The sequence below is a fragment of the Cucurbita pepo genome, chromosome 9, assembly GCF_057944985.1.
Source record: "Cucurbita pepo subsp. pepo isolate OVF chromosome 9, ASM5794498v1, whole genome shotgun sequence".
Lineage (NCBI taxonomy): Eukaryota > Viridiplantae > Streptophyta > Magnoliopsida > Cucurbitales > Cucurbitaceae > Cucurbita > Cucurbita pepo.
This window is the reverse complement of record NC_141806.1, coordinates 13,194,008-13,221,279: the sequence shown is the minus strand read 5'-3', so window position 1 is coordinate 13,221,279 and position 27,272 is coordinate 13,194,008. Positions and strand designations below refer to the sequence as shown.

At 36.6% G+C, this 27,272-nt stretch overlaps 3 protein-coding genes across 5 annotated transcripts; all 3 read right to left on the bottom strand.

Moving 5' to 3' along the window:
- Window positions 1-969: 969 nt before the first annotated feature.
- LOC111802466 (putative serine/threonine-protein kinase At1g54610) lies at window positions 970-6,209 on the bottom strand. Of its 3 annotated transcripts, none has more exons than XM_087126921.1 (8): window positions 5,738-6,209; window positions 5,355-5,639; window positions 4,138-4,455; window positions 3,238-3,465; window positions 3,048-3,148; window positions 2,835-2,961; window positions 1,931-2,234; window positions 970-1,164 (listed from the first exon to the last, which is right to left on the bottom strand). In XM_087126921.1, exons 1-8 carry the CDS (start codon window positions 6,053-6,055, stop codon window positions 1,133-1,135), a joined length of 1,713 nt encoding a protein of 570 aa, XP_086983047.1. In that variant the 5' UTR covers window positions 6,056-6,209; the 3' UTR covers window positions 970-1,132. The 3 variants fall into 3 exon arrangements, with proteins under 3 accessions (XP_086983047.1, XP_086983049.1, XP_086983048.1); XM_087126923.1 differs by lacking the exon at window positions 970-1,164 and adding an exon at window positions 1,690-1,854; XM_087126922.1 differs by lacking the exon at window positions 970-1,164 and having other exon boundaries at window positions 1,690-2,234.
- Window positions 6,210-11,139: 4,930 nt separating this feature from the next.
- LOC111802477 (ARM repeat superfamily protein) lies at window positions 11,140-14,390 on the bottom strand. The gene has a single exon (XM_023686863.2). The coding sequence runs from the start codon at window positions 14,301-14,303 to the stop codon at window positions 12,648-12,650; it is 1,656 nt and encodes a 551-aa protein (XP_023542631.2). The 5' UTR covers window positions 14,304-14,390; the 3' UTR covers window positions 11,140-12,647.
- An 8,627-nt stretch (window positions 14,391-23,017) lies between these two features.
- On the bottom strand, window positions 23,018-25,463 carry LOC111802534 (uncharacterized). The gene is made up of 7 exons (XM_023686939.2): window positions 25,090-25,463; window positions 24,330-24,509; window positions 24,189-24,254; window positions 23,687-23,755; window positions 23,520-23,603; window positions 23,233-23,439; window positions 23,018-23,146 (listed from the first exon to the last, which is right to left on the bottom strand). The coding sequence occupies exons 1-7, from the start codon at window positions 25,420-25,422 to the stop codon at window positions 23,051-23,053; spliced, it is 1,035 nt and encodes a 344-aa protein (XP_023542707.2). The 5' UTR covers window positions 25,423-25,463; the 3' UTR covers window positions 23,018-23,050.
- Between the last annotated feature and the right edge of the window lie 1,809 nt (window positions 25,464-27,272).

Below are 27,272 nucleotides of genomic sequence, written 5' to 3'. Positions count from 1 at the left end.
ATAAAGGAAAACAGAATGACTTTCACGGATGCATCCATATTAATTCATTTAATTTTTTGAAAATTTTAATATGTTATTAGGACGAAATTGAAACTTTTAAGAACACTAAACGTTTTAATTTCTGTCTTATTCATTTAAGCTGTATCCAAATTGACGAATGTACTAATAAATTAAAAAAAATTGCTATATTATAATAAATTTGATTTTAATTAATTATAATAGAGATATTTATCTTGAAAACTTTTGGGAGCATTAATGTGGGGCAAAAATTAATTAAAGATTACAAATTCATACTGATCGGAATGGCAACTTGACCCGACAAACTTTTTCATTGAACAATAATGTTTTTCTGTTTTCTTGAGTTTTTTTTCTCTCTTTTTCTTTTGTACATTTACAACATGCACTTGTGTTCCACACGCTCCGATGAGATTCAAATCGCCACCATTTAGTAGTTTTCGTGCCACCTCAATGGCTTGACATCAAAAGAGTAACCGAAACTTGTCCTTGACTCGAAAGAGTAACCGAAACTTGTCTTTAACCAGCTCGTGAGTAGCATCTTGGGTCAGCACAGCGTAGCGTTAAATCTGTTGCCCTTTTCTAGACCTCCTTCCTGCAGAACTGGATTTTAAATCTGTTGCCCTTTTCTAGACCTCCTTCCTGCAGAACTGGATTTTAAATCTGTTGCCCTTTTCTAGACCTCCTTCCTGCAGAACTGGATTTTAAATCTGTTGCCCTTTTCTAGACCTCCTTCCTGCAGAACTGGATTTTAAATCTGTTGCCCTTTTCTAGACCTCCTTCCTGCAGAACTGGATTTTAAATCTGTTGCCCTTTTCTAGACCTCCTTCCTGCAGAACTGGATTTTAAATCTGTTGCCCTTTTCTAGACCTCCTTCCTGCAGAACTGGATTTTAAATCTGTTGCCCTTTTCTAGACCTCCTTCCTGCAGAACTGGATTTTAAATCTGTTGCCCTTTTCTAGACCTCCTTCCTGCAGAACTGGATTTTAAATCTGTTGCCCTTTTCTAGACCTCCTTCCTGCAGAACTGGATTTTAAATCTGTTGCCCTTTTCTAGACCTCCTTCCAGCCGTACTAGATTGTCTAGACCTCCTTCCTGCCGAACTAGATTGTTGATACTAAATCTGTTGCCCTTTTCTAGATCTCCTTCCTGCAGAACTAGATTGTCGATATTTAGTGCAGAACTAGATTGTCGATATTTAGCAAGACTGCCTTTTAAGCGATGGTCGGATGAGATTTATTATCTTCCAAAATCTCATTTCTTTTTTGTGCGGATAAATATAGGCATAGCTAACATAACATCAATTACCATCTCAAAAGTCAACGGTTTAACGTTCACAATTGCCGTTATTAAATTAAAAAAAAAAAATACGTTCTAGAAGATTATTTTAATGATTATCTTTCAAAAAAAAAAAAAAAAAAAAACCCATAATTGATTGAAGACTCATTAGCTTAATCAATAAAATGAGGATGAAGAAAACACTTCAATCACTTGTTGCTATAAATATAAGTGACCTACAAATACTCATCTATAAAATGAGTTCTCCAAATTGTAAAAGAGACAAATTTTGTGGGCATTGCTCTAAGTGTACAGTCTTGGGCTGGATCATGATGACTTGGGACTACTTTCAGAGATTTGAGCTTCATATGGATGCATTAGGGCCAAGAGTTTCACTTGATTTTCATAAGAACATCATTTCAAATGTCCAAAAGAACAATAATATGATGATATTAATGTATAAGGCACAGTAAAACAAATGGCATTTGGAATCCATTGTGCAGAATATACAGAATTCTCCTCAGCCTATCTTCTATTCTACTGTGTAGATTATGTATCAAGCTGAAATGGGGAAGAACTTGATTTTAGGGTGAAGGAATATAAGCCAATCTCAAAGATATGTATTTCTTTTATTTACCTCTAAACAACAGATCCATTGATAGCCCGATTGATGGCTTGAGTGCACGCATGAATTTTCGAGATGAAGTATCTCTGTTGGTTCTCTTTCTCCGGGAAGGTCCCTCTGGAGCTCCTGTAGTTTTGATAGATTCAGACTTTGAACTAAAGATGGAGGAGCTGAATGAAGCATCAGCTGCGCCAAATGATGAATGGCCCCTCTGGGATGTCTCATGTGGCGGATGCCCTACTGCCCCATCTTGATGGGGTGGGGGAAACTTCTCGCTCTTGCTCTTTGCATTTGATTTGGTCGTGTTTCTCCACCTCTGAAGAATAGAGTTGAAACATTAACAGGTTAATTGGGTATGAAAAGATCGAAATGTAGGGAGGAGAATTGTGAGATCCCACATCTGTTAGGGAGAATGAAATATTCTTTATAAGGGTCTGGAAACCTCTCCATAGAATACGCGTTTTAAAAACTTTGAGGGGAAGTCTGAAAGGGAAAGCCTAAAGAGGACAACAATATTTGCTAGCAGTAGGCTTGGGCCGTTGCAAATGGTACAGAGCCAAACACCGGGCAATGTGTCAGTGAGGAGGCTGGGTCCTGAAGGGGGTGGACACGACAAGGCGGTGTACCAGCAAGGACGATGGGCCTCGAATGAGGTGGATTGGGGGGTCCCACATCGATTAGAGAAGGGAACGAATGTCACCGAGTACACTGGGCCCTGAAGGGAGTGGATTGTGAGATCTCACATCAGTTGGGGGAGGAGAACGAAACATTCTTTATAAGAGTGTGGAAACCTCTCCCTAGCAGACGTGTTTTAAAAACTTTGAAGGGAAATCCGAAAAGAAAAGTTCAAAAAAGACAATATCTGCTAGCGATGGACTTTGGCTACCACCCGAATAAACAACTATGCTTGACTTACATCTAAGTTTGATTGTATTTCTGCATTAGCTTCAGGAGCTGGGACAGCCCGAGTAACTCGATCCCGTACTCGTACTCTCCTGCCACCACCATCAGCAGCTGTTGCTTTACCACTTAGTCTTCTTCGCCTGAAATGGAAGCGTACATTGCTTGTTAAGACACAAGGACACATCTAGATGATGGAAACAAGAGCAAGGGGAAGGGAAAAACAAACCTTCTAGCCTCCTCATCTCTCAACTTTATATCCAATTCTTTGCATGGAGGATATTTAGGCAGACTTGATGGTTCACAAGCAAGAGGGTTGGTAGTGAAGAACTGCAATCAGAAAATTACAAAAAGTTGTTTTTATGCAAAATTAGACAATTCTTTTTCACATAAGCAATGTTTATAGCAAAACTACTCACTTCGCTATTGAGAGCAGCAGAGGCAGTACCTCGCCCATCAGGGTCCATTGTAAGGAGAGATTCGATGAGAGGTAGAGAAGAAGATGGAAAATCCTTGAATGTTTCCGCAATGCAGCGTTTGTATGGATGTTGGGGTTTAAAAAGAGTTGAATTCGGCAATTTGTATTTCTTCCAGTAATCCTCCGTTGGAGAACCACACAATTTAAATATCTTATGGAGTTGTTCAACCTGGCACAAAAATTTTAGCTAGAATCAACTTCACACAGTGATAATGCATAAATTCAAGTGGAAAACTAAAAACTCTTGCATTGTTACAATATGAACTAGGCAAGCTTGGAAGATCTAAACAATGCATAATATGTCAGTAACCACGAACCTCCAAAATGGTATGATGTTTGTCCACTTTGAGCATAAGCTCTCATGACATTGTTTTTGGTTTCCCCAAAAGGTCTCATACCAATAGAGATGTATTTGTTACCTATAAATCCATGATCATTTCCTAAATTAGCCAACGTGGGACTCCCTCCTACAATCCCAAACACTTAGAAGCTGCCACTAAACAACCTGGAACCCAAGCAACCCTACCCAAATCCAATTCCACTCTTTCGAAGAATGAAGGTCTTTCAATCTACTTAGACCTTCTTCATCGCTACTCTCTCTTTTAGAGGATTCAAATGCTTGAAATATCATGCAACATCTAAGATATAAGTTCATTGAATATTTAATGACCAAATCAATTATTTTTCCTAATCATTATGGGTTCAATATTAATAGCATCAAAGTTAATGGATCAGCGAATTTAATTCTTCCAAGACCTGGCACAATATAATAAGAATCAGAGAAAAAGGTTACAAAGTAAGAATATAGGCGAGGAGGAATAGAGATCAGAAGTAGCAAGACCTCTGTCCTTCCTGGCATGATTGGCCTCCCAGCGAGCAGCTCGGCCAAGATGCAGCCAGCACTCCAAAGATCAACCCCTATACCATAAAGAGTAGCTCCAAGCAATAGTTCAGGAGGACGGTACCAAAGGGTTACAACTCGACTAGTCATATGTTGCTTCTGTTGAGGATCAAAAAAAGTAGCTAACCCAAAATCAGCTATTTTAAGTATTCCTTCGTTGTCAATCAGCAAATTGGAACCCTTTATATCACGATGCAAAACTCCTCGATTGTGACAATGTTCAAGCCCAGACAATAATTGCTTCATGTAGCATTTGACCTGGTAGAAAGTTTACAGCCAGTCTTTTCATGTTTTTGACAATATCAATGTACCAAATGCCATAAGAAAATACAAACTTTTAAAGACACCTCAGAGAATGCATTAACATACAATCTACTTGGAGAAGTTTGAGAAGGTCTACTTGTAATGGGGATTTTCTGAACCTAATCATCTTAGATCCCTTCCTTTAACAACCGACAGGATTGAAATGTAGCTATTCATTGTGACTTAAGGAGGTAATAAATAACATAAACTAAAGGGTCACAAACAATCTTGTGGCTTAACTTGAATTCTGATAGTATAATACCATGTCTTGAGTGAAAGATTTGTGCTGGTTGAATGGAATTCAGCCAAAGATCAATATTACGAGGAAAATTCTGTTGAGTCTCTTGTTTTTCTATGTACTTAGAACCCGGAAGTAATATCTGAATTCAAATGTACAAAGATGTTCAAGAACTAAGAACGTGTTTTCTTATCTAACCCTGTCACAATCCAATTCTGAGAGTTATTAATCTTGACCCAATTGGAACCAAATTAAGAACAGCACAACATTTACTGATTCAGAAATTTGCTTTACATAACAATTTTGTCCTCTTGTTGCTAATTGAAGTAATAAGCATGAAATTAAAGCATGAAATTAGGCAGAAAACCTGCTAAATATGCCTTTTTCAGGGGAAGAAGACAAAAGGAAGAACAAGGGCAAAAATGTTTACAGAACAATGAGACTTGGAACAAATGAGAAGAAAAGCGGGCTAGAACATCAATTTAGAACCGAAGCAAAATCCGCCGGAAAAATGTCAATTACACAAAAACCAACAGAATTCATGCTCAAAAAGGAAAAAATTCTCAGGTTCAACCGATATTAGAAACAATCTGCATTAACTGGAACAGATAGATACCTGAGGTTCCGTGAACTTGACTCCTTGACCGGCAGCGAGTCCGGCGAGGTCGTGTTCCATATACTCGAACACTAAGTAAAGACTACACGACATTCTGGAAGTAACTAAGCCCTCAAGCTTAAGCACATTGGGATGATCGAGGCGTCTCAGAACCAAAATCTCTCTGGCCATAAATCTTACGCTCTCCGGTTCTAAATTATCAAACCTGACCTTCTTCAGAGCAACAATTTTGCCGGTAATAAGATCCCTCGCCTTGTACACATTGCTATACGTCCCTTGCCCTATCTGAATCACCAAAAACCAAAAATCACACCAAATTTCTACAACTAACGAATCGAGACAAAAAGCGAAAAACAAAACGATCATGAACTCGTGGCACACACTTTAGCAAGCTTCTCAAATGTATTAGCTCGACGAGGCGTCCAGTCTTCCATCACCTCACCGGCAACCTCTAGCAACCACGCCGGCCAGCCTTGCTCATTTCTCTGACAAATACTCGGTGAAGGCCTCCGGTGCTCTACAGACAAGGAATCCACATCCTGCCTAACTCCTTGTTTTTCTGCCGATATCCTCCGTTCCATAACACTCTTGCCATTAACTCCGTCGACATGAGAGTGGTGATCAGTGCTGCGACGGCGACGGGGAGGTCTGGATGGGCTCCGGGAATCATTGGCGACTGGTCTGCCAAGAACGCAACCCATTGGGGAAGGTCACAGAGATCATAGAGTAGCAGTTAACTCATGGAGAGATTGAGAAGGAAAATGGAAGGCGAAGAACAATTGGAAGAGATGAAAACAGAGAGAAGTTTTGAGCATTTGGATTCAGCGAGGCGGAGACGACGGCGAGAGTGAAAACTTCAAAGTTTTTTTTTTATTATTATAATTTTTCCAAGGTAGAATTACGAAAGTACCCCTATTTTTACTGCGGTGGTTGTTGCGGGTATTACAATCAGGGGGGCCACCGCCGGAGATTTCACACACGAAACCAAACTGAAAACGGAAGAAAAGAACCTCTTCCGTTCCGTTCCGCTCAACCCGCGCAAAATAAATTAAATATTTACCAAATTAATCTAAATAATTTAAGGAGATTTTAATTTTAATTTTAATTTTAATTTTAATTTTAATTTTAATTTTAATTTTAATAAATTAATAAAAATACATTTATAATCATTAATTTATTTTAAAATTATCTCTTAAACTTTAAAAAATTTCAATAATATCTTCATATTTTCAAAAAAAAAAAAAAAAAAATTAATTTTTTTATAGTTAATTTTGACGAAAAATTATTAATATTTTATTTTGTTTAAAAAATATCCTTTAATTTTGTAAAATAGGTTTTAGAAAATACCTATAAAATTTAACAGTAACATTTTAATTTTTATAAATAAAAAAAAGTTCTTACTGTAAAAAAAAATTCTGAAAGTTTAAGGTATTTTTTGAAGTAATTTTTAGAGTTTTTTTTTTTTAATTTAAGGATAATATTAAATTTTTTGAAACTTTATGAATATTTTTTATTAGATAAATAACGAAGTTTAAAATTATTTTTATTAATTTAGTATTTTGATTTTTACTATATATCAAGTTCAAATTTACTGTAGGTAAATAACCACTTGACTATTAATTATGAAAATATTTTTAAACAAAAAATACTTAAGACAATTAAAATTTGAATTTTCCTTAATTTAATTTATTTCTATTCGTTAACTATAATTTAGTCAAAGTAAACCAATTTGATTACAATTAAAGTAGTAAGACATTATAACATTCACCAAAAAAATCATAAAATAAAATAGAAATAGAAATATTTTTGAAAGTGATACAAAGACCAATTTGAAAATAAATAAATTAAAAACTTTCTAATTTTATAATTTAAAATAAATGGAAAGTCAAAGCACTTATTCTTTTATTGTTATTATTATTAAACATAAAAATTAAATAATAATAATAATAATAAAAGTAGTTGTGAATTAAATTCTACCTACCGAGCTGAGTCTATTAATAAGGTTTTTTTTTTTTTTTTTTTTTTTTTAATTTCATTAAGGTTGTACGCCAATTGGGTTGGATTTTGAATTAGTTGTGTCAGTGATCCGAGCAACCTAAATAAAATTCACAATCCAACTCATCACTATTATCGGTTACAAACATCCTAAGTATCTGTTAGGTCAAGAATAAGATGATAGCCTACAAGTAGGTTGTTTACTGTATATATTTTTATATACTCACCCGGTACTATTTTTTCTTTTTTCAGATCTGTAAGGACACTGGTCGAGACGAGGGGGTGCTTGGGAGCTCAACAGTCACAAAGGAATGTCGACTTGAGGCATCTGTAGAGTCCATGATTCATAGTCCACGTTCCTTTTACACACAGTGGACACTACCTCATTCCCTGTTTCTTCTGCCTTCTCTTACTTTCATCATCACCATGCACAGTCTATGGGTCACACCCAATGTTTCGACGAAATTTGGATGTGATAGGTTGGGTTGAGTTGTAACCTTCTTCTCGAGTTGGTGGGGTTGACCCAACCAAAAAATGTCAACTCACGAACCGACCCAAATTTCCAACTTTCCAAAAATTCAATCCAATCCAACCTTCTTATGGTTTGGTTGAGCGGACTGAAATAATTAGTTATCGAGTCATATGAACACCCCTAAATCTTCTCTGATTTGAAGTACCGAGCACGAAGAATACCCGTGGTATGAGTTATTAATTTGTAGAGGGTAGAAGAAGTCTTTGTATGATAGAGAATAATTAAAGTAAGTAATGTTTTAATTTATTCAAACCCATGCTTTGGTTGACAACCAACCCTCCAAAGACTTGAATCTTTGCATAATTCAAGGAAATTACAAGTCCCATTCAATCTTAATGCTTTGACTCTTCCTATCGAACTATATAAATCTACTTTATTTCGCTTTCGTTTTGAAATTATTTTAAAAAAAAGAATGATTTTTCGTGAGATCAAAGATGTGGGCGTTGAAAACTGAACCATGTATGGTCAACACAAACTAGAACCATACACGTGGCTGTTGTCGTAAGTTCAAGTCATAAGGGTTGGATCGAGTTATTAACTTATTCGGGGTTGTGTTAGATTCATATAAATTGAAGTTTTGTGGAGTGTTGTTTCGTTTCTTCTTCTTTACCTGGTATTAGATTAGTGTCTTCAAACTCGTCTTACCGAGAGGACGTTCTCAATCGCTTTCATCACCCTAAAGACGAATTCTTTTCCAAGAGAACATTGGTTGACAATCTCATATTTGACTCTTCACGCACGACAATGGAATGATGAATCACGAGCTCGACAACCTTTTACTTTAGTTTTTCGACCCAAGCCTTGGGTATGTTCATTTGTCATTTTAAAGTAGACTTGAAAAATATAGTAAAAAGAACATTTGTGTTTTCTTTTTGTCAAAAGCTAAGTTTCTTTGCAATTCTAAATTAATATACTGAGTAATTAAGTGGAATACACGAGAAAGATTCTATGTTGGTTATACTTGCAACTTGTCTCAACCGGTTAGGTTGGGTTGGGTTGGATTGAAAAATCTTTTAGACTAAACCGAATAATCGGGTTGGTTGGGTTAGTGACCTGAAAGAGTTCACAACTCAGCTCAACTCAACTCAGCCTTCTATTTTCGGGTTGAGTTGATTATCGAATTAATTTTCTTTTTTAATTATTTAAATAAAATCATATTTATCTACAATACATGTTATATTAATAACTAAAATATCATCAAATTAAAATATAAAATATTTACGGGTCGAAACCAAAAAAATATTTTATTATTATTAAAAACTCATTTTGTTTGGTCAATTTTTGCCTCTTGTCTTGTCCATTGAAAATAAATAAATAAATAAATAAATAAATAAACATTTTGATTTTGCTTCCTAGTCCTCAAGACTTGTCTCTTTGCATAATGACTGTTTGGTTAGGGTGAGGCATGAGTTGTTATACTTTTCTTGAAGGGCATTTATGGCAATACACTTTATATTTTTCTACAATACTTTTAAATTTTAATAAAATATAAGTACCCGACTCATCGATATTTGATACCCTTGCAAAGGTAAAGATTCTTTCCGAATATTCATATTTATTACGTTATTTTGTTTTTTTTCGTTGTAAAATATACTAAATTACATATTTATTACGTTGAACGTTTATTTTTGTTCTTTCATATGAATGACAATGGACTTTCATCTCTGAGATCTCAATCGATTGGAGAGGAAATCGAAACATTCTTTATAGGGGTGTGGAAAGAAACTTTTCCCTAACAGACACGTTTTAAAATCGTGAAGCTGACGGCGATACGTAATGGGTCAATGGACTTGAGCTTAGACGTTACACTCTCTCTCCAGAAAGGTCCAATCACGTTTAAGCTTAAGGATTTAGCATCAATTTCAATTTGAATCATCACATTACAAACTATGAACACGAAAGAAGAGCAAAAGATCCCGAGGCTACCGTGTTCATTACAGGTGACTCGAACTCGAAACTCGAAACTCGGAACTCGGTTTTCAAGTGGAAAAGCAAGGATATCATCAAATAACATAGATGAAGAAGAACTACAGGAAGCCACATTTGAAACTAAATTGTTAAATCTTAGTTTGTTGCCTATAGATTTTGGGTAGAAAGTTTTATACTTCTATGTTGGGTTCTAGTTTTGATACTTTCTAAGCCCAACAAAACTGTTTGCAGCCACAAAATAGTCTCCCTTCTTTTAGGAAACGAAGTAACACTTCAAGCCTATCGCTCCCGTAGATATTATTAACCTTGGTCCGTTACGGATCCCCGTTAACCTCACAGTTCTAAAATGCATCTGGCAGGGAGAGGTTTCCACACCCTTTCAATGAATGTTTCGTTCTCCTCTCCAACCGATGTGGAATCTCGCAATCCACCTCCCTTGGAGGTCCAACGTCCTCACTAGCACACCGCTTGATGTCTAGCTCTAATACCATTTGTAACAGTCCAAGTCCACCGCTAGTAGATATTGTCTACTTTGACCCGTTACGTACCGTCAACTTCACGGTTTTAAAACGTATCTGGTAGGGAGAGGTTTCCACACCCTTATAAGGAATGTTTTATTCCCCTCTCCAACCGACGTGGGATCACACAATCCACCCCTCTTGTGGACTGAGCGTCCACATTAGCACACAACTCGATATCTGGCTCTATTACCATTTGTAACAGTCCAAGACCACCACTAGTAGATATTGTCCGCTTTGATCCATTACATAACGCCATCAACCTCACGGTTTTAAAACGCGTCTAGTAGGGAGAGGTTTCCACATCATTATAAACAATACTTCGTTCCCCTCTCCAAGAGCGGTAGGATCTCACAACATCCATGTTTTGATCTAACTTTCATGATTAGATACTAGACTGGTCACTGTAATTTCATCATGAAACCAGGTAGGCTACAAAAGGGCAAGACAAGGAAAAAGAAAAGTTTGCTGCTGCCTGAATCTATTTAATTGGGCCAAATCCACTACAGATAAGAACATATGAAACAGTAATTTGATTACTGCTTCCAAAATAAAGAAAGATATCTGCTTCCAAGTGGACAACATTATGTAAAGAAGAAGAAAAAGGATTTAAGAGAATAAAATAGTAAGCTTTGGATAGCTCAGTCAAACACAGAAATGGCTGGAATGGGCCAAGAGTCGAGTAGGACCCTTACCTGTTAAGGAACCAGCCAACAAAGACAGTCTTATTTCTGCCTTAATCAGTGAACAAACCACATGCTTAACTACAGATGCACGTGCTTTAGACCCACAGTTACAGGGAGGATCAACATCACCAAATAGACACATTTCAGATCAATAATGTCAAAATGATATACAATCATTCTCAAGTTCTAGACTACGAATCATGAGAGAAGGTAAGAACATATCGTAAATAGAAAGGTAATCAGCAATCTACCAATGTAATAACCCAAGCCTACTGCTAGTAAATCTTGTCCTCTTTGAGTTTTCCCTTTCGGGTTTCCCCTTAAGGTTTTTAAAACAAGTTTGTTAAGGAGAAGTTTCCACACCCTTGTAAAGAATGTTTCGTTCTCCTCCCCAACTGATGTGGGATCTCATAATCCATCCCCCTTCAGGGCCCAGCGTCTTCGCTGACACTCGTTCCCTTCTCCAATCGATGTGGGACTCCCCAATCCACCCCCCTTCAGGGCTCAATCTCCTTGCTGGCACATCACCTGGTGTCGGGCTCTAATACCATTTGTAACAGCCCAAGTCCACCACTAGTAGATATTGTCCTCTTTGAGTTTTCCCTTTCGGGCTTCCCTTCAAGGTTTTTAAAACACGTCTGCTAGGGAGAGGTTTCCACACCCTTAGAAAGAATGCTTCGTTCTCCTCCCCAACTGATGTGGGATCTCATAATCCACCCCCCTTCAGGGCCCAGCGCCCTCGCTGGCACTCGTTCCCTTCTCCGATCGATGTGGGACCCCCCAATCCACTACCCATTCGCCCAGCATTCTTGTTGTCACACCGCCTCATGTCCACTCTCCCTTTGGGCTCAGCCTACTCGCTGGCACATTGCCGGGTGTCTGGCTCTAATACCATTTGTAACAGCCTAAGCCTACGACTAGCAAATATAGTCCTCTTTGGGCTTTCCCTTTCGGGTTTTCCCAAAGTTTCTAAAACACGTCTGCTAGGGAGAGGTTTCCACACCCTTATAAAAAATGTTTCGTTCTCCTCCCTAACTGATATGGGATCTCACATTTAATTTGAAGAATTAAAAAAGGTCGTCCTTCCAGAATTCAAGAAGGACTTGCGGAATATAAAAGGTACATACTTGGAAGACTCCAGCTTTCAGGACAAACCAGAGCAGACCATGCCACCTTCTCCACCAGTTTCATTGAAGAAAACTTTCAGATAGGAATCAAAACCTAAGTTTCAGTTCAATCATCCTGTTATTGAACGTTTAGTTTCATCATTAGAACAATATAACATCTGAATGAATGATAGCTACAAAATCTAATATAATACAGAACAAGAAATAATTGGAGCTGTGCCATTCGATTATTGAACAATGAACATTGCTGTAATGATCACAGAATCAAAATCAAGTTGGGTCATCAAACCTAGATCATATCAGTATAAGTGATCCTCAAATTCAGCTAGCATACTGCAGCATTAAACATTTCTATCTACCACATAGAACACAAAAGGTTATGAACTTATAAACTAAAATCAAGACCCATTAATGAAAAATATACAAACATCTATTGTACATACAGATTCATGAATCATGTTTCTGCTTCTATACAATAAACAGAGTTTAGAAACTGCCCACCATGGCTAAGATCTGGCAAAGACACCCCAGATTTTACCTCGGCCAAGACATTCCAATAGTTTCTTTGATCCATCAACATTCATTTCAACAAGCTTTTGAAGATATAAACCAGCACCTGCAGCAGCCATCTGCTTTCTACACTTGCTTGATATCATAACCGAGGCTAATAATGAAACAGGGTACTTCTTGTCTAGATTTGATATTGAAGGGTCTAAGAGTTGGACTGCACTTACTATCCCTTTCTCTTCTTTCTGGAAAATTTTCCTGTTGCCTGTGTATTGTAATAGAGAAGACAATGCCTTGGCAGCTGCTTCTTTCTCCTCAACAGATTTGCCATCTAACATATTAACCAAGGGTGTGATGAATCCAGCTTCCCCCATTTCTTTTCTTGTTTTTGTGCAGAATCCGAGCTCGTAAACTGCTCGAGCTGCGGCAGTTCTAACGCCTAATACTCCGCAGCTTAGAGCTGGAAGAAGCCGATCAACAAACCCGTTTGAGATAAGAGCTTCGGCGATCGGGGCAGATGAAGCCAAGAGCCCCAAAAGCTCCACAGCCACTTCGAGACTATGAACTGATGGAGCTGAATCCCAGAAACTTCTCAAGAGCTCGATCCCACCTTCTCTAACGATCAAGAGCTTCAGATTATCATCTTCTGCAACTAAATTACATAGACATCCAATTGCATTTTCTTGAGCTAACGGAGTTCCCGAGGCTAAAAGCCCCAAAAGAACGATAACCCCATTTTCTTCAATGAAATTCTCTTTAATTTCACCAAATGATGCAAGATTTCTAAGAACAGCAGCTGCAGAAGCTTGAGAACCGGGAGTGCCGGCCTCACAAATCTCCAATAGAGATGAAATTCCTCCTCTAGAACCGATTGATCTAGCATTTTCTTTCGAAATGCTTAAAGGTTGGAGGGTTAAACAGGCCTTCTCCTTAGCAAAACCGCTACCAGAATCGAGAATCCTCAGCAAGTGATTCAAAAGCTGTAGACCTTCAGCAATCATTAAATGCCTAACACCATCCACCGATGAAACGATGGAAATAGCAGCAACAGCCCGTTCCTTCAGTTCTAAAGAACTGGAATCCAGTAGCCGAACAAGAACAGGAACAATCCCTTGAGCCGCAGCAATCGTTACATTCTTATCATCCTCATTCAACAACTTCAACAGCGATTCAATAGCCAATACCCTCGATTCAATGCTCCCAATCTGCAACCTCGTGATTAAATTCCTCGACTCCGCCCGCACAGCCTCCCTCCTAGACGACGAACTCGAAACCGCACCATCATGAAGAATCTCACTCCGAATCAAAACCTCACCATCTTTAAGTAGAGAGTCCAACTTCGCAAGAACCGAGTCAATATCGCTCTGAGTCTTGAGTTTACCATCGGAAAGTTCCGGATTCCGGCACTTCTCCGAGAGAGAAGCCGCCTCACTAAGAACTTCCAAAACAGAATGAAGAAAATCAACAGAAAGAGGATTGGAAGACGAATTCGGAAACTCAGAAACATCTATCAACTGTGTGCGAAGATCGGAGAGTTTCGCTCTGATTGAAGACCATTTCCCCTTGAAATTGTTGATGAGCGGAATATCATCAAGAAGAGAAGAAATCCGGTCGTTTGAAAGAGCAAACTGGTCGTTCTCCGGCGGTATTGTCATGGCGTTGAGTGCAGGAGGTAGCCGGAGATTCTGCAAGCCTACAAGGAAGAAAGTGGGCGTTGGTATGAAAAAGGGCACCAAATTCCAGCTACTTCAGCTACAAGAAAAAAAAAAAAATAAATTATATATTTATTATAAAATGCTCAACTACAAGACCCACTCGCATTTTAGGAGAGTGCTTTACACTCGCCATTCCATTGGCTCTGACATCTCATTATTTTAATAATTTTTTAAAAAGTTGGATTATTTATTTATTTATTATTATTATGCAAACCTTTTTAGGATGGTTCTGTCTAAGAGCACTTTAATAGGTTGTCCGGCTTCATTTAGAATTTAATTTTAAATTTTCAAAAAATAAATTAATTAATATCAAACTTTTGCCATTTTTGGCTCTAATTAATGTCTAAATTTATGGCATGTTATTTATTTTTAAAGCAAAATAATTTAAATTTCTGGTTATTTTATTTTAATCTAAATTATTTTATAAAAGAAAATAAATAACTCGGGTCATAAAAAGATATTTTAAATAGTATTTTTAAAATACTCTTAAATTTTAAAAGTTTCATAATACTTTTCAAATTTTTTAAAAAATTTCGAAAATATTCTTACCCTGTTTCAAAAATACCTATAAAATTTTAAAGGTAGCATTAAAATTTTTAATATTAAAAAAAATTCAAAAAAAGTTATTACCGTTAATATATGGACGAAAACCATCTATAACTTCACAGATCATCTCCCAAAAAAATTTAAAAAAATTAATAATATTTTTTAGCTTTTTTAAAAAAACACCAAAGAGAATTAATAAAATATTTTAAAACTCAAACATCTTTATTAAACAAATTAAACAAAGTATTAACAATTTCCATATAGAACGATACAGATATTTTTTAAATCTTTTAAAATTTTAAGGGTATTTTTGAACTTTCTTAAAATTTTAAGGGTATTTTTGAAATTTTTTAAAAGCTCTAAACGTATTCTTAAAATTAAAAAAAAAAAAAAGATTAAAGTATTCTTTTTTTTAAAGATAAAATTTAGAGATATTTTATTAATTTAATAAACTCCAAACCCTCTTTTCTAAAAAGAAATAATTATAATAAAAAAAAATAAAAGAAGGAAAAAGTCAAAAAAAATAAAATTAATTTTATTTTTGAGAGAGTGAAAGAGAAGGCGCGTAGGCGAGTGAGAGAATGGACGGTGGGCACGTCAAGTAGCAATTGGGAAAGTCAGCGACGGTGGCGCCGGGCGCCGGACAGCGGTGGCGGGATTTGTACGGTAGTTTTATTATTTGCAAAATGGACCTTTTTGGAAGTTTTATTATTTACCGCCAAACCCTTGTACCTTTTGCGCTTTTACCTTTTGTGCCCAGATTTCCTGAGAGTCAGGCTGTTGAAACTTCATTTATGGCCCCTCATAAAATTGTATCTACTTTTTTTACCCCACTTTTTATTGCTTTTTGTTCACAGCACCACAAAAGGTTAAAAATTACAGAAAAAAAGCCATAAAAATTATGAGTGGCAGAAATAATCTTTTCAATTTCCAATGCCTTTTGGACAATTAATAAATACAAATAACCTGAGGGGTTTTGTGAAAAATATATTTTAAATTATCGCTATTAATTTGTGTGACAAATAAAATAAGCTACAATTTGTCAATTTGGAGAAAGGGTATATATATATATATATATATATATATATATATATATATTACTTATATACCAATAATCTTTTCTCTGCCAAAAAAAAAACACCCTTAAAGTATATATATATATATATTTTATTAGTTTTAGATGGAAATTGTTAGTATTTTGTTTCAAAAATACTCTTCAACTTTTTGAGATCTTAAAGAGAGTAGATTGTGAGATCTCATGTTAATGTTACAAATGGTATCAGAGCTAGATATTGAGAGTATAGACTCGGTGTGTCAGAGAGGATGTTGGGTCTCCAAGGGAGATGGATTGTGAGATCCCACATCGGTGTTACAAATGGTATCAAAGTCAAATATTGGGTGGTGTGTCAGCAAGAAATCTGGCTTTCCAAGGAGAGTGTTAGGAATTATGGATCTCCACGATGGTATGATGGAGAGTGTTAGGAATCATGGAATCCAAGGAAAGTGTTAGGAATCATGGATCTCCACGATGGTATGATATTATCCACTTTGAGTATAAGCTCTCATAGTTTTGCTTTGGGCTTCCCCGAAAGGCCTAAAACCAATGGAGAGAGTATTTCTTAATTATAAACTCATGATCATTCCCTAAATTAGCTGATATGAGACTTTCATCATCCAACAGAGAGTGAATTGTGAGATCCCTCAACAATTGAAAAATGACACATAAAAAACATCTGCTAGGGATGAGTTTAAACACTTACGTTGTAATTCAAGTTTAGTCGAGAATCAATTGTTCGTTTCGATTCATGGCATGAGTTTTTGTTTCTCTCATACTGTGAGATCCCACGTCGGTTGGGGAAGAGAACAAAACATATTTTTTATAAGGGCGTGGAAACCTCTCCCCAACAAAAAAACCTTGAAGGGAAACCTGGAAGTAAAAACATAAAGAGAACAATATCTCCAAGCGGTTGGCTTGGGGCATTACAAATAGTATCAGAGCCAGACACTAGGCGATGTACCAACGAGGAGGCTGAGCTCGAAGGGGGTGGATACGAGGCAGTGTACCAAGAAGGACACTCGGCCCCGAAGGGGTAAATTAAGGAGTCTCACATCGATTGGAGAAGGAAACGAGTGTCAACCAAGACGCTGGGCCCGGAAGGGGTGAATTGTGAGATCCCACATTGGTTGGAAAGAATAGCTAGCGATGAGCTTGGGTCGTTACATACCCTTCTACTATTTCAAATGTACGGTTCTATTGTACTCCTATTTTCAAGTTGGTTGAATTAACCGGACCAAAAGTAATAACAACCCATAAATTCAACCATTTTTTTTTTCACTTTTAAGTCTTAAATGAGAACGTGGGCTCTACAGGTGAGGCCCAATAAATTAGGCCCATATCGAACGCCTAGCTTGTATTGGGCCAAATGAATGAGTTAGCCAAGTCGGGCTGTTCACTCAGATCCAGGCTTCAAATTGGGCTTACGAAGCCCAAATCCGTAAGCCCAAATCACGAGCCCTCAATTTAAATTGGATGGTGGAGATCGAATGGTGATCATAGGAAAGAACTTGGGATTTATTCTTCTTTCCTTTTTTTTTTTAATTGAATTCGAAACAACTCACCACGTGTCGAGATGTCATTTGTCCACATTTGCCTCACCACATCACCCAACAAGTCATCCCCACTTTGAAAAGCTGACTGTTATATGCCACGTCAGCACACGTCGACCATTGGATGTCACATCAATTGCCACATCAACGACACATCGATCGTTGGATGTCACATCAACTGCCACATCAACGACACGTTGAACGCCACATTAGCAATGTGCCACATGTCATTTATTCGAATTTTCTTGCACATTCAAGAGTTGGGTTCATTGGTTCCAGTTGATCCGTCAAATAATATCTATTTATTATTTATATTCGCTACTCAATTTCACTATATATTTTGAAAAATTACATTTAAAAACTTAAAGTTTTATTTTTAAGCCCGTGGAAAAATAAATAAACTAAAAATTATAATATTTTTACAAAAATTAACAATAAATTTTAGTTTCGAATCCCGACCATAAAATTCTCTAAATAATCCAAATCCAAATAATTTAATAGCCTAATTTAAACCGTACGAGTTGAGTTGAGTTAGTCGGGTCAATAATTTTTTGAACGCTCCTAATATCGATATGATTTAATAATTATGGAATTTGGGTTATTTATTTATTTAATTAATTAATTTGGGGGACATCCCATGCATGAGTTAGGGTTAGATGGTGAATGGATGTGGACACATTAAAAGGGACAAGGCAATTCAATGGGTGAGGGGCCGAGCCATAGGGTGTTTCCTCCGGTGGACCCTGACCCCATTTTGGCTGCAACCACCTCTCTCTCTTTCAAACCTACCGGTCCCTCCCCCAGCCTCTTCTGGGTCACCCATCAGTTAATACGGTGACGACGATGAAGACAAGGAAGACGACTCGACCACGATGATCCTCTTGGATCGACTGTGGGGCGTCGAGATGGGAGATTGATAGCAGAAGAAGTGCTTTTCTTTATGTGTAGTTTGTGGGATGTTTGGAGGAAAAAGAGAGTGGATGGAGTGGTCAATTTTGTGGCCTAACCTTTAGGGTTCTATACATTATTTTGAATCCTCCAAAGTACTTCCTTTTTTGCTTTCATTGAAAAGATAAAGAAAGGAAAATGACTTCACTCCGTCTCATCCATTTATTTCTCGTGATCAAACCAAACCAACTCGAGCACGAGAAAGATCTCACAAAAATGAGATCTGGGTTAAGATTTGTTACGAAAATGAATTCGTTTTCTTCGTTGTTTTGTACCCATCTTCTCATTTGCTTTGTTGGTCAAGATTTCGATATCGTGAGACAAAACCCATAAGCAAGAGTTTCCGTTATTTTGCCCTATACTTCAATATCATTGTAACGATCTATAACTAGGATTCATAATTTAGATTCAACACTGATGATTGACATTTTCCTGTGACATGATGTAAGATTCCAAATCGATTGGAGAGGAGAACGAAACATTTTTTATAAGGGTGTGGAAACCTCTCCCTAGCATACACGTCTTAAAAACGTTGAGGGAAAATCCAGAATGGAAAGCTCAAAGAGGGCAATATCTGCTAGTGGTGGACTTTGACTGTTACAAATGGTATCAGAGCTAGACACTGGGCGGTGTACCAACAAAGACGTTGAGCCCCGAATGAGGGTGGAAATCTGCTAGCAATGGGCTTGGATTATTACACATGATCACATTACTTACTCTTCGCTCCTTTTAGCATGTTTTATCTTCACTCACACGCTCACATGCTTCCTATGACAATTCCCAAAAGGCTACCCATCATAAAATTATTCCCACCAAAACACATTTAACATTGAAGTTTCTATGATCAGAGCTCTCAATATAGAAGGTACTCATGGTTGGTATAGATAGTAATTTTCAATTCTTTTAAGCCATTCTTAGCTCTTTTATCTTCAAGATCGCTCTCATTCAGACATGGTCTAGATTCATTTATGTACGACTCATTTACTCATATATCTAAAATAAAACACACATTAAAAATTCAATACGGGAAAATCAAGAACTGTCTAAGAAAACTAAATTCAAACTTCTACTCGAATTAAAGTAAATAAATTCATAATTTAATATAAATATCTTTTATAATTATTGCATCTAATTATCACGAGTGAATTGATTATAGCTTTAAAAAGTAGTTAAACAATAATTAACAATTAATCAACCAATCAATAAATACAAATCACATTTATATTAAATATAGAAATTTGAAAATAAATAAAACCCAAAAATAAAATAAAATTAAAAAAAAAAAAAAAAATAATAACTCGGCATAAGACATAAGCCATACATGAATGTCGGCTACCTCATACACAAAATTCATAATTAAAAAAAATTAATTTAAAAATAAAGCAATTTAGTGTAATAAATATTAAATTGACAGAAATTATTGTTATTTTATTAAGAGAAATTATTGTTATTTCATTTAAATATTTATATATTTTAAAAATATATAATAAATAAATAAAAAACAGGTGGGTCCCTTGAAAAAGGAATTGATGGGCTGGTGGGTTGCAAATAATTCTAATATAACACTATTTCCAGCTATAATTATTTTATTTAATTTTATATATATATATATATTTTTTTTTTTTTTTTTTTAATTTGATATGAAATTATTTTATTAATTTAATTATATTATATGACATATGGGAGATCTAGTTTGGGGTCCAAAATTATCATGATGAGAACAATTCAACATGTGGGGCTATTGTAGGCAATAGGTGATGAACAAAGAAACCCCATTTGGTTATCCTTTGCTTCTTTTGTTTAATCCTAATCTTAATCTAGATTACTTTGGATTCATGTTTGATCCTAATGTCGTGTTAAAATGCTGAGTATCTGTGACTTTGTTTAAGTTGAATTCTGTCGTTTGTTTATGTGGTACTCGAGTGAAGGAGGGGGTACATGAATGAACCGAGACTGTGTTCGAATGAGAGATTCTGAAGATAGAATGATTAAGAAAGACGTAAAGGAAATGAAAAGTTACTATCTATACCAAGAAGGTGCACATTTCTTTTCCAGTGGCTTAATCATAGAAACTTCGTGGTTAAACGTGTTTTATTTGGAGTAATTTTATGTTGGATGAACTCTTAAGAATTTTTATGGTATGCATGTGAGTGAGGATAAAAGATGTTGGAATGACTCGTGTTGGTCTTGTAGAGATAGTCCTTACTCTTAAGAAACGAAGAGTAGGTAACATGACCATGTCGTAAGGGTTGCAAGGGAATGTCAGGGTTATCAGGTATTGAATTTGGATTTCGAGCATGGATCCAAATCCTGGGCATAGGGTGTTAGAGAAACATGATTTTGTCGTAGGGGAATGTCAGGGTCATCAGGTATTGAGTCTGGATTTCGAGTGTTGATCCAAATCCTTTGGTGTGGGGCGTATGACCATGTCGCAGGGGATGTAGGGGAATGTTAGGGTCATCAGGTACTAAATTTGGATTTCGGGCACTGATCCAAATCCTGGGCATAGGGTGTTAAAGAAACATGATTATGTTGCAGGGGAATGTCAGGGTCAACAGGTACTAAGTTTGGATTTCGAGTATTGATCCAAATCCTCGGTGTGGGGCGTTATAGAAATATGACCATATCACAGGAGAATGTCAGGGTCATCAGGTACCGAATATGAATTTCGAATACTGATCTAAATACGGTGCATGAGCGTTACAGAAACATGATCATGTTACAGTAGATGTAAGAGAATGTAAGGGCCATCAAGTACCAAATCTGAATTTTGAGTACTGATCCAAATTCTGGGCATGAGACGTTTTAGAAACATGATCATGTCAGGAAATGCAAGGACCATTTCGAGTACTAATCCAAATCGTGAGCCGAAGCAATCCCACATTTAAACAGATTCTTAACACTTCTTGTAAACGTGATTTATTTATAATATTTTTAAGTGTCATAACTAATGCAAATAATTGAATTTGTCTTCATTTTTCAAGTCAAATTGTACATTCTAATAATTTCATCGTATTAATTCGTGGGTCAGCCGTAATTTTTAATTATTTTGATGGGTTTATTTAAAGCTTTTTTTAGTCATTTTATATTCATGGTTGCCTCATTCGGATATGATCTTGATATATATATTAATTATGGTATGATTAATTAATATATTTTGGAATTTTGTATGAGCCATACACAGTCGAAGTTTGACAACATCGGCAATTTGCCCGACAAAACCCTACACAAACACAATGTTCTGTTCACATAACTCCATGTCTAAACCATTACTTATTCACCACTATAGTATTCTCCAAACTTCATTAAAAAAAACACAAATCAACTCTAAGATTCCTCCAATTTTTTTTCATTTTCTAAATGCTACAACGTGAGATCACACATCGGTTCGAGAGGAGAATGAAACATTCTTTATAAGGGTGTGAAAACTTCTCTCTAATAGAAGCGTTTCAAATTCGTGAAGCGGATAACGATACGTAATGAGCTAAAGCGGATAATATTTGCTAGTGGTGGGCTTGGGTTGTTACCAATGGTATCAAATGGTGTGCCAGCAAGGACACTGGGCCTCCAAGGTGGTGGATTGTGAGATCTTAGATCGGTTGGAGAAGAGAATGAAACATTCCTTATAAGGGTGTGGAAACATTTTATTAACAGTCGCGTTTTAAAATCGTGAGGCTGATGACGATACGTAACGAGTCAAAGCGGACAATATCTGCTAGCAGTGAACTTGTACTGTTACGTACAATTAGTCTATATAGTTAGGGGGTACACGGGTTGAGTTGGGTTGGAGAAACCTTATATCGGGTTAGTTGGGTTTGTGAGCTAAGAGGCCTAAAAAGAATTCACAACCAAACTCAATCGAATCATCTTTTTTCGGATAGGGTTTTCCGCTTGGATTGGATTGAGTTGTCTTTTATTTTTTAATTATTTTAAAAAATCATACTCCACGATTCATGTCACATTAATAACTAAAACCTCATAAAACTCAAACATTAAACATTCACACCTCACAATACATCACTATCACTCCGTCACAAATATCTTAATATTCACAATAATCTTAAAAGTACAATAGGGTTGAGTTAGATAGTAATCCAATTTTTGGATTACTCAAGTTGACCCAACCAAAAAATGTCAACCAACGAACCGACCTGATCTTTTAGTTTTCAAAAAATTCAACTTTTAAAATTCAAGTTGATCGGATTTTCGAATCGTATGAACACTACTACGTATAGTTTGATAAATCTCGACAATTTGCATATATTAGCATATGAATGAAAATGGATATAGGCTAATCAATTAATTTTTTTTTTTTATAATATATATGATCTAAGACTAATACATTAAAAATAAATAAAATTTATTTTTTGATCTAAAAAAATTCACTGCAGATTCTCGAAACTTGAGCAGCCAACTGAGAGGGAACATTAATGGGTTGAAAAGATCCGATCCTCTGTGTTCGTTGTCCATTGATTTCTGCTCCTTCGACTTTATTCATGTTCTCTGCCACTTTCGATCATCCAATCACCTTTTGTTTTTATGGTTCGAAGAACAAAGAATTTTAATTTCAAATTCAAAGCTGTTCTTTAATGGAAGTAGCTCAAGTTGTCGCCAATTCCTGATGAAATAAGAAGCTTTTGTTTATGTTCTTCGACGTCCCATGATGAAACCTTAACGTTGTCCTGAAAAAGAACATGTTTTTTTTAAGGTTATGTAATGTCTTTGAAGAAAACGATGAATTTTTTTAGATAATAAATGATTAAGTTACCTGAGATTGAGTGTATGCGTTTGAATTCATCACTTGTTGTAGTAGAAACAAATTAGTTGAATTGTCTGTTAATGGATAGGAATTTGGTGTGGCGATTGTTGGGGTTGGTGTTGTTGTTGTGGTGGTGTCGATCAATGTTGGTGGTGATATGACGTTGCATTGCGCCATTGCGGGTAGTTGTGGCGTTATGCTACTCAAGGACGATGACTGTTTGTAATAATGAAGGATTTAGATCGAAGTTTATGAGAAAAACTAGCTTTTTTTTAAAAGGGTGTTGGTTTTTCTACCTCGGGTTGGATCATGAGGCCGTCTAAGTCCATTCTGAAGTCGAAGAGAATTGGGTTCAAAGAAGTGAGCTTCATGGAGAGAAACTGAAAGAGAAATTTTACAGTTATTCGTTTTGATCGATCGAGAGTCAAAACCAACGTCGCTAAAGAAAAGAACATGTTGTTACCTCAACTTGATTTTGTAGAGACTGAACGTAGTTGATAATTTCATCCAACATGAGCGCTTTCCCTGTTACCTATTCATCACCAAAACCCAGATAAGCCATTGTCAGGAGGAGGAAGAAGACGACGACCAAAAATATAACAGCCAAAGCACACTACTAGTAGATATTGTCGTTTTTGAATTCTCACTTCTGTGTATCTCGTTAAGATTTTAAAACGCGTCTGCTCGAGAGAGTTTTCCACATCCTTATAAAGGATGCTTTGTTCCCTTTTTCAATAAACGTGGGATCTCACAATCAACTCTCTTGGGACCCAACGTCCTCACTGACTTTCCACATCCTTATAAAAGATGCTTCGTTCCCCTCTTCAACCGACGTGGGATCTCACAATCATCCCTCTTAGGGCCCAACGTCCTACTATTCTCTTAAATTTTTTCTTTCGAACTTCCACTTAAGATTTTAAAACGTGTCTATTAGAGAGAGATTAGTAAAAAGATGTAATTTTTACCTTGTCACAACCAGGAACAAGTCGTTGTAATGTCTTCATCCTTTCACTAATCTTCTCTCTTCTCACCTGAAACGACACGACATGTCGTTATTAGCGTGTGGGGGCCATAAAAGGAAATAAATTCATTAATAATTATCTTACCCTCTCAGCAAGGCTGTGGCTATCAGTGGCTTGGCCCCTCTTAGCTCTGACGTGAATATAACCCGTCGGAGCACCATCTTCTGAACCCTTTTTCTCCTCTTTTTTCCCCGTTTTGCCCTTTTCATCTCCTTTCCTTTCATCCAATTCCCTTTTAGTTTTCACCTTCTTCCCAATGCTTTCCTAAAACACACCATGAACAAAAAAATTACATGTGAGCGAGATCCCGCGTGGTATCAGAGCCAAACGTCGGATGGTGTACCAACAAAGACTCTAGACTCTTAAGAGGTAGATTGTGAGATCCCACATCGGCTCGAGAGGAAAACAAATCATTTCTTGTAAGAGTGTGAAAACCTCTCTCTAGTAAATACGTTTTAAAATTGTGAAACTGACAATATCTACTAGTAATATCAGAGCCAAACATTGAACGGTGTGTCAGGGAAGACGCTGGACCCCAAGAGGGTGGATTATGAGATCTCACATCGACTCGAGAGGGGAACAAATTATTCCTTATAAGAATGTAAAAACCTCTCTTTAGTAAACGCGTTTTAAAATCGTGAAACTGACATGGGTTTGTGTTGTTTCAAATGATATCAGAGTCAAATACCAAGTGATGTACCAGCAAAGATGCTGGACCCCAAGAGAGTGGATTGTGAGATCCCATATCAGTCAGAGAAGGGAACAAAACATCCCTTATAAGGGTATGGAAACCTCTCCCTTACAAAGCTGACAATATTTGCTAAAAGAGAGAGACGTTTCAAACCTTAGATTGGGCAGAGCTAGCCGAGGAGTTATTTCCACGGCTCTTTCTTTTCTTACTACAAGGGGAAGTCACAGTCGGCTTCAATTGACTTACGATCGGCGGCTCACCGCTATCGGATTTCTCGACCAAACTAAAAGATTCAGGGCTCTGTTTACAAAGCTCGGGAAAACGGTGAATGGGTTGTTCTTGTTCTTGTTCTTGAGCGAAGAATTGAGTGAAACAATTGATATTGAAATTTGGTTCATCCAAAAAGCCACCCATTTTGAGGGGATTGTTGGCTTGAAGGATTGAGTCAAGAAGAAATGGTTGGTATTGATATGAAAAGGCTGCCATTGATGGAAGGTTTGGAGAAAGTGAGTGCAAGAAATGCTTAGAGGGTGAGAGTTATTATAAAGACGAAGGATTGAGATAAAAAAAAAAAAAAAAAAAAAAAAAAAAAAAAAAAAAAAAAAAAAAAAAAAAAAAAAGAGGAGAGAGAAAGAGAAGATGCTGAAACATGAGGATAACGTATTCCCATGCAAAACTATTGACTGGTCTTGGGTAGGTTAGAATTTTTTTTTTTTTTTTTTTTTTTTTTTGAAGATATGAAAATCGAGATCCCATTAACTCTGAGATCCCATGTTGGTTGGAGAAAAGGACAGAACGGTTTTAGTAGACGTGTTTTAAGAACTGTGAAGCTGACGACGATACGTAACAGGTCAAAGCGGATAATATCTATTATAGTGGTGAGTTTGAGATGTTGTATTGGTTGTGAGGCTGACGGCGATATGTAATGGGCTAAAGTGGACAATATCTACTAGCGGTGAGTTTGAGTTGTTAAATGAATTGTGAGGCACAGGTCGGACAATGCTACTAATGATGAGTTTGAGCACTGTGAGACTGACAACAATACGTAACGAGCCAAAGTGAACAAGATGACGATACGTAACGGACAAAAATGGATAATATCTACTAATTATGAGTTTGAGTACATTACGTAAGGGGTCAAAGCGGATAATATCTACGAGCGATATGTTTAAGTTGTTATATTAATTGTGAGGCTAACAGCTATACGTAACAGGTCAAAGCGTACAATATCTACTAACATTGGTTTGAGCGGTTATATTAATAATATTAATTATATATGGTTTGAGCGGTTATATTAATAATATTAATTGTATATATATATAAAAGAAGAAGATAGGACGAAAGCTGGTGACAACTATTTCAAACGAAAACATTAACTCCCCGCTTGTCGACGGCTTGTCTTGTTTGATTAATAATTATTTTTAACTTATAGTTATGGGGCTGTTCTTCAATATTAATACATAAATTGTTTTTTTTTTTTTTTAGATTTAATTTCTACCTAATAGTCTACCAACCATAACCATGATCCATTGATGTTAAAGAATCGTCACGGGTCACTAGTCCAATAAGGTTAAATACAGTAATTATACGAGTTCACGGTCTAGAACTTTGTAGAATGTTCTAGAAACATCTAGATATTTTATGTATAAATCTATCGAGAAAATAGATAAGTGGTAAATCTAGAAGATATATAATGATTAAACGTACAAAGGTTGTGAGGATGCTGGGCCGTGAAGGTGTGGATTGTGAGATCCCACATCGATTGGAGAGAGGAACAGGTGTCAACGAGGATGTTGGGCCTCGAAAGGGGAGTAGATTGTGAGATCTCACATCGATTAGAGAGAGGAAGCCTCCCTGTAGACCTTGAGGGGAAGCTCGAAAAGAAAAGTGCAAAAATGACAATATCTGCTAGCGAGCGGTGAGCTCGAGCTCGAGCTGTTATAATTTGATAAGTTACCAAATTTTTAATTTTGTGTCTGATAAGTCCTTTTTAATTCGGAAGAACGGTAGAAACCGACGAAGTTTGATACGACATCGAACAAAAGCAATGCAAAATGGTATTAGTGTTGGAGGGAGAGGGGGGAGTGGGGGGCAGCAGCCGGTTGTTGATACCACCGAAGGGAAAGCGTTTCTGTCAAATTGTCTATACAAACAAATACAATTGCAATAATTAATTAGCTACCCATACATACATACATGTTGCCCAATACCTAATATTCACTCTAAGGTTAAAGTTGTAATTTGCAAACACATGTGTACGGTTCGGTTTTGTGAGCTTCCACATCGATTTAAGAGGGTAACGAAGTATTCCTTATACGGGTATGGAAACCTCTCTC

Bases quoted from the DNA above. Each gene is read 5' to 3' on its own strand.
- LOC111802466 (XM_087126921.1), bottom strand. From the start codon at position 6,055: ATGGGTTGCGTTCTTGGCAGACCAGTCGCCAATGATTCCCGGAGCCCA. The intron at 3,466-4,137 runs GTCTTGCTACTT...TTTTTGTGCCAG, and splicing joins TCATGCCAGGAAGGACAGAG to GTTGAACAACTCCATAAGAT. The intron at 2,962-3,047 runs GTTTGTTTTTCC...CTTCCATTTCAG, and splicing joins AGAGATGAGGAGGCTAGAAG to GCGAAGAAGACTAAGTGGTA.
- LOC111802477 (XM_023686863.2), bottom strand. From the start codon at position 14,303: ATGACAATACCGCCGGAGAACGACCAGTTTGCTCTTTCAAACGACCGG.
- LOC111802534 (XM_023686939.2), bottom strand. From the start codon at position 25,422: ATGGCAGCCTTTTCATATCAATACCAACCATTTCTTCTTGACTCAATC. The intron at 24,510-25,089 runs GTTTGAAACGTC...GGTGTGTTTTAG, and splicing joins CTAGCTCTGCCCAATCTAAG to GAAAGCATTGGGAAGAAGGT. The intron at 23,147-23,232 runs GTAACTTAATCA...GTTCTTTTTCAG, and splicing joins ACGCATACACTCAATCTCAG to GACAACGTTAAGGTTTCATC.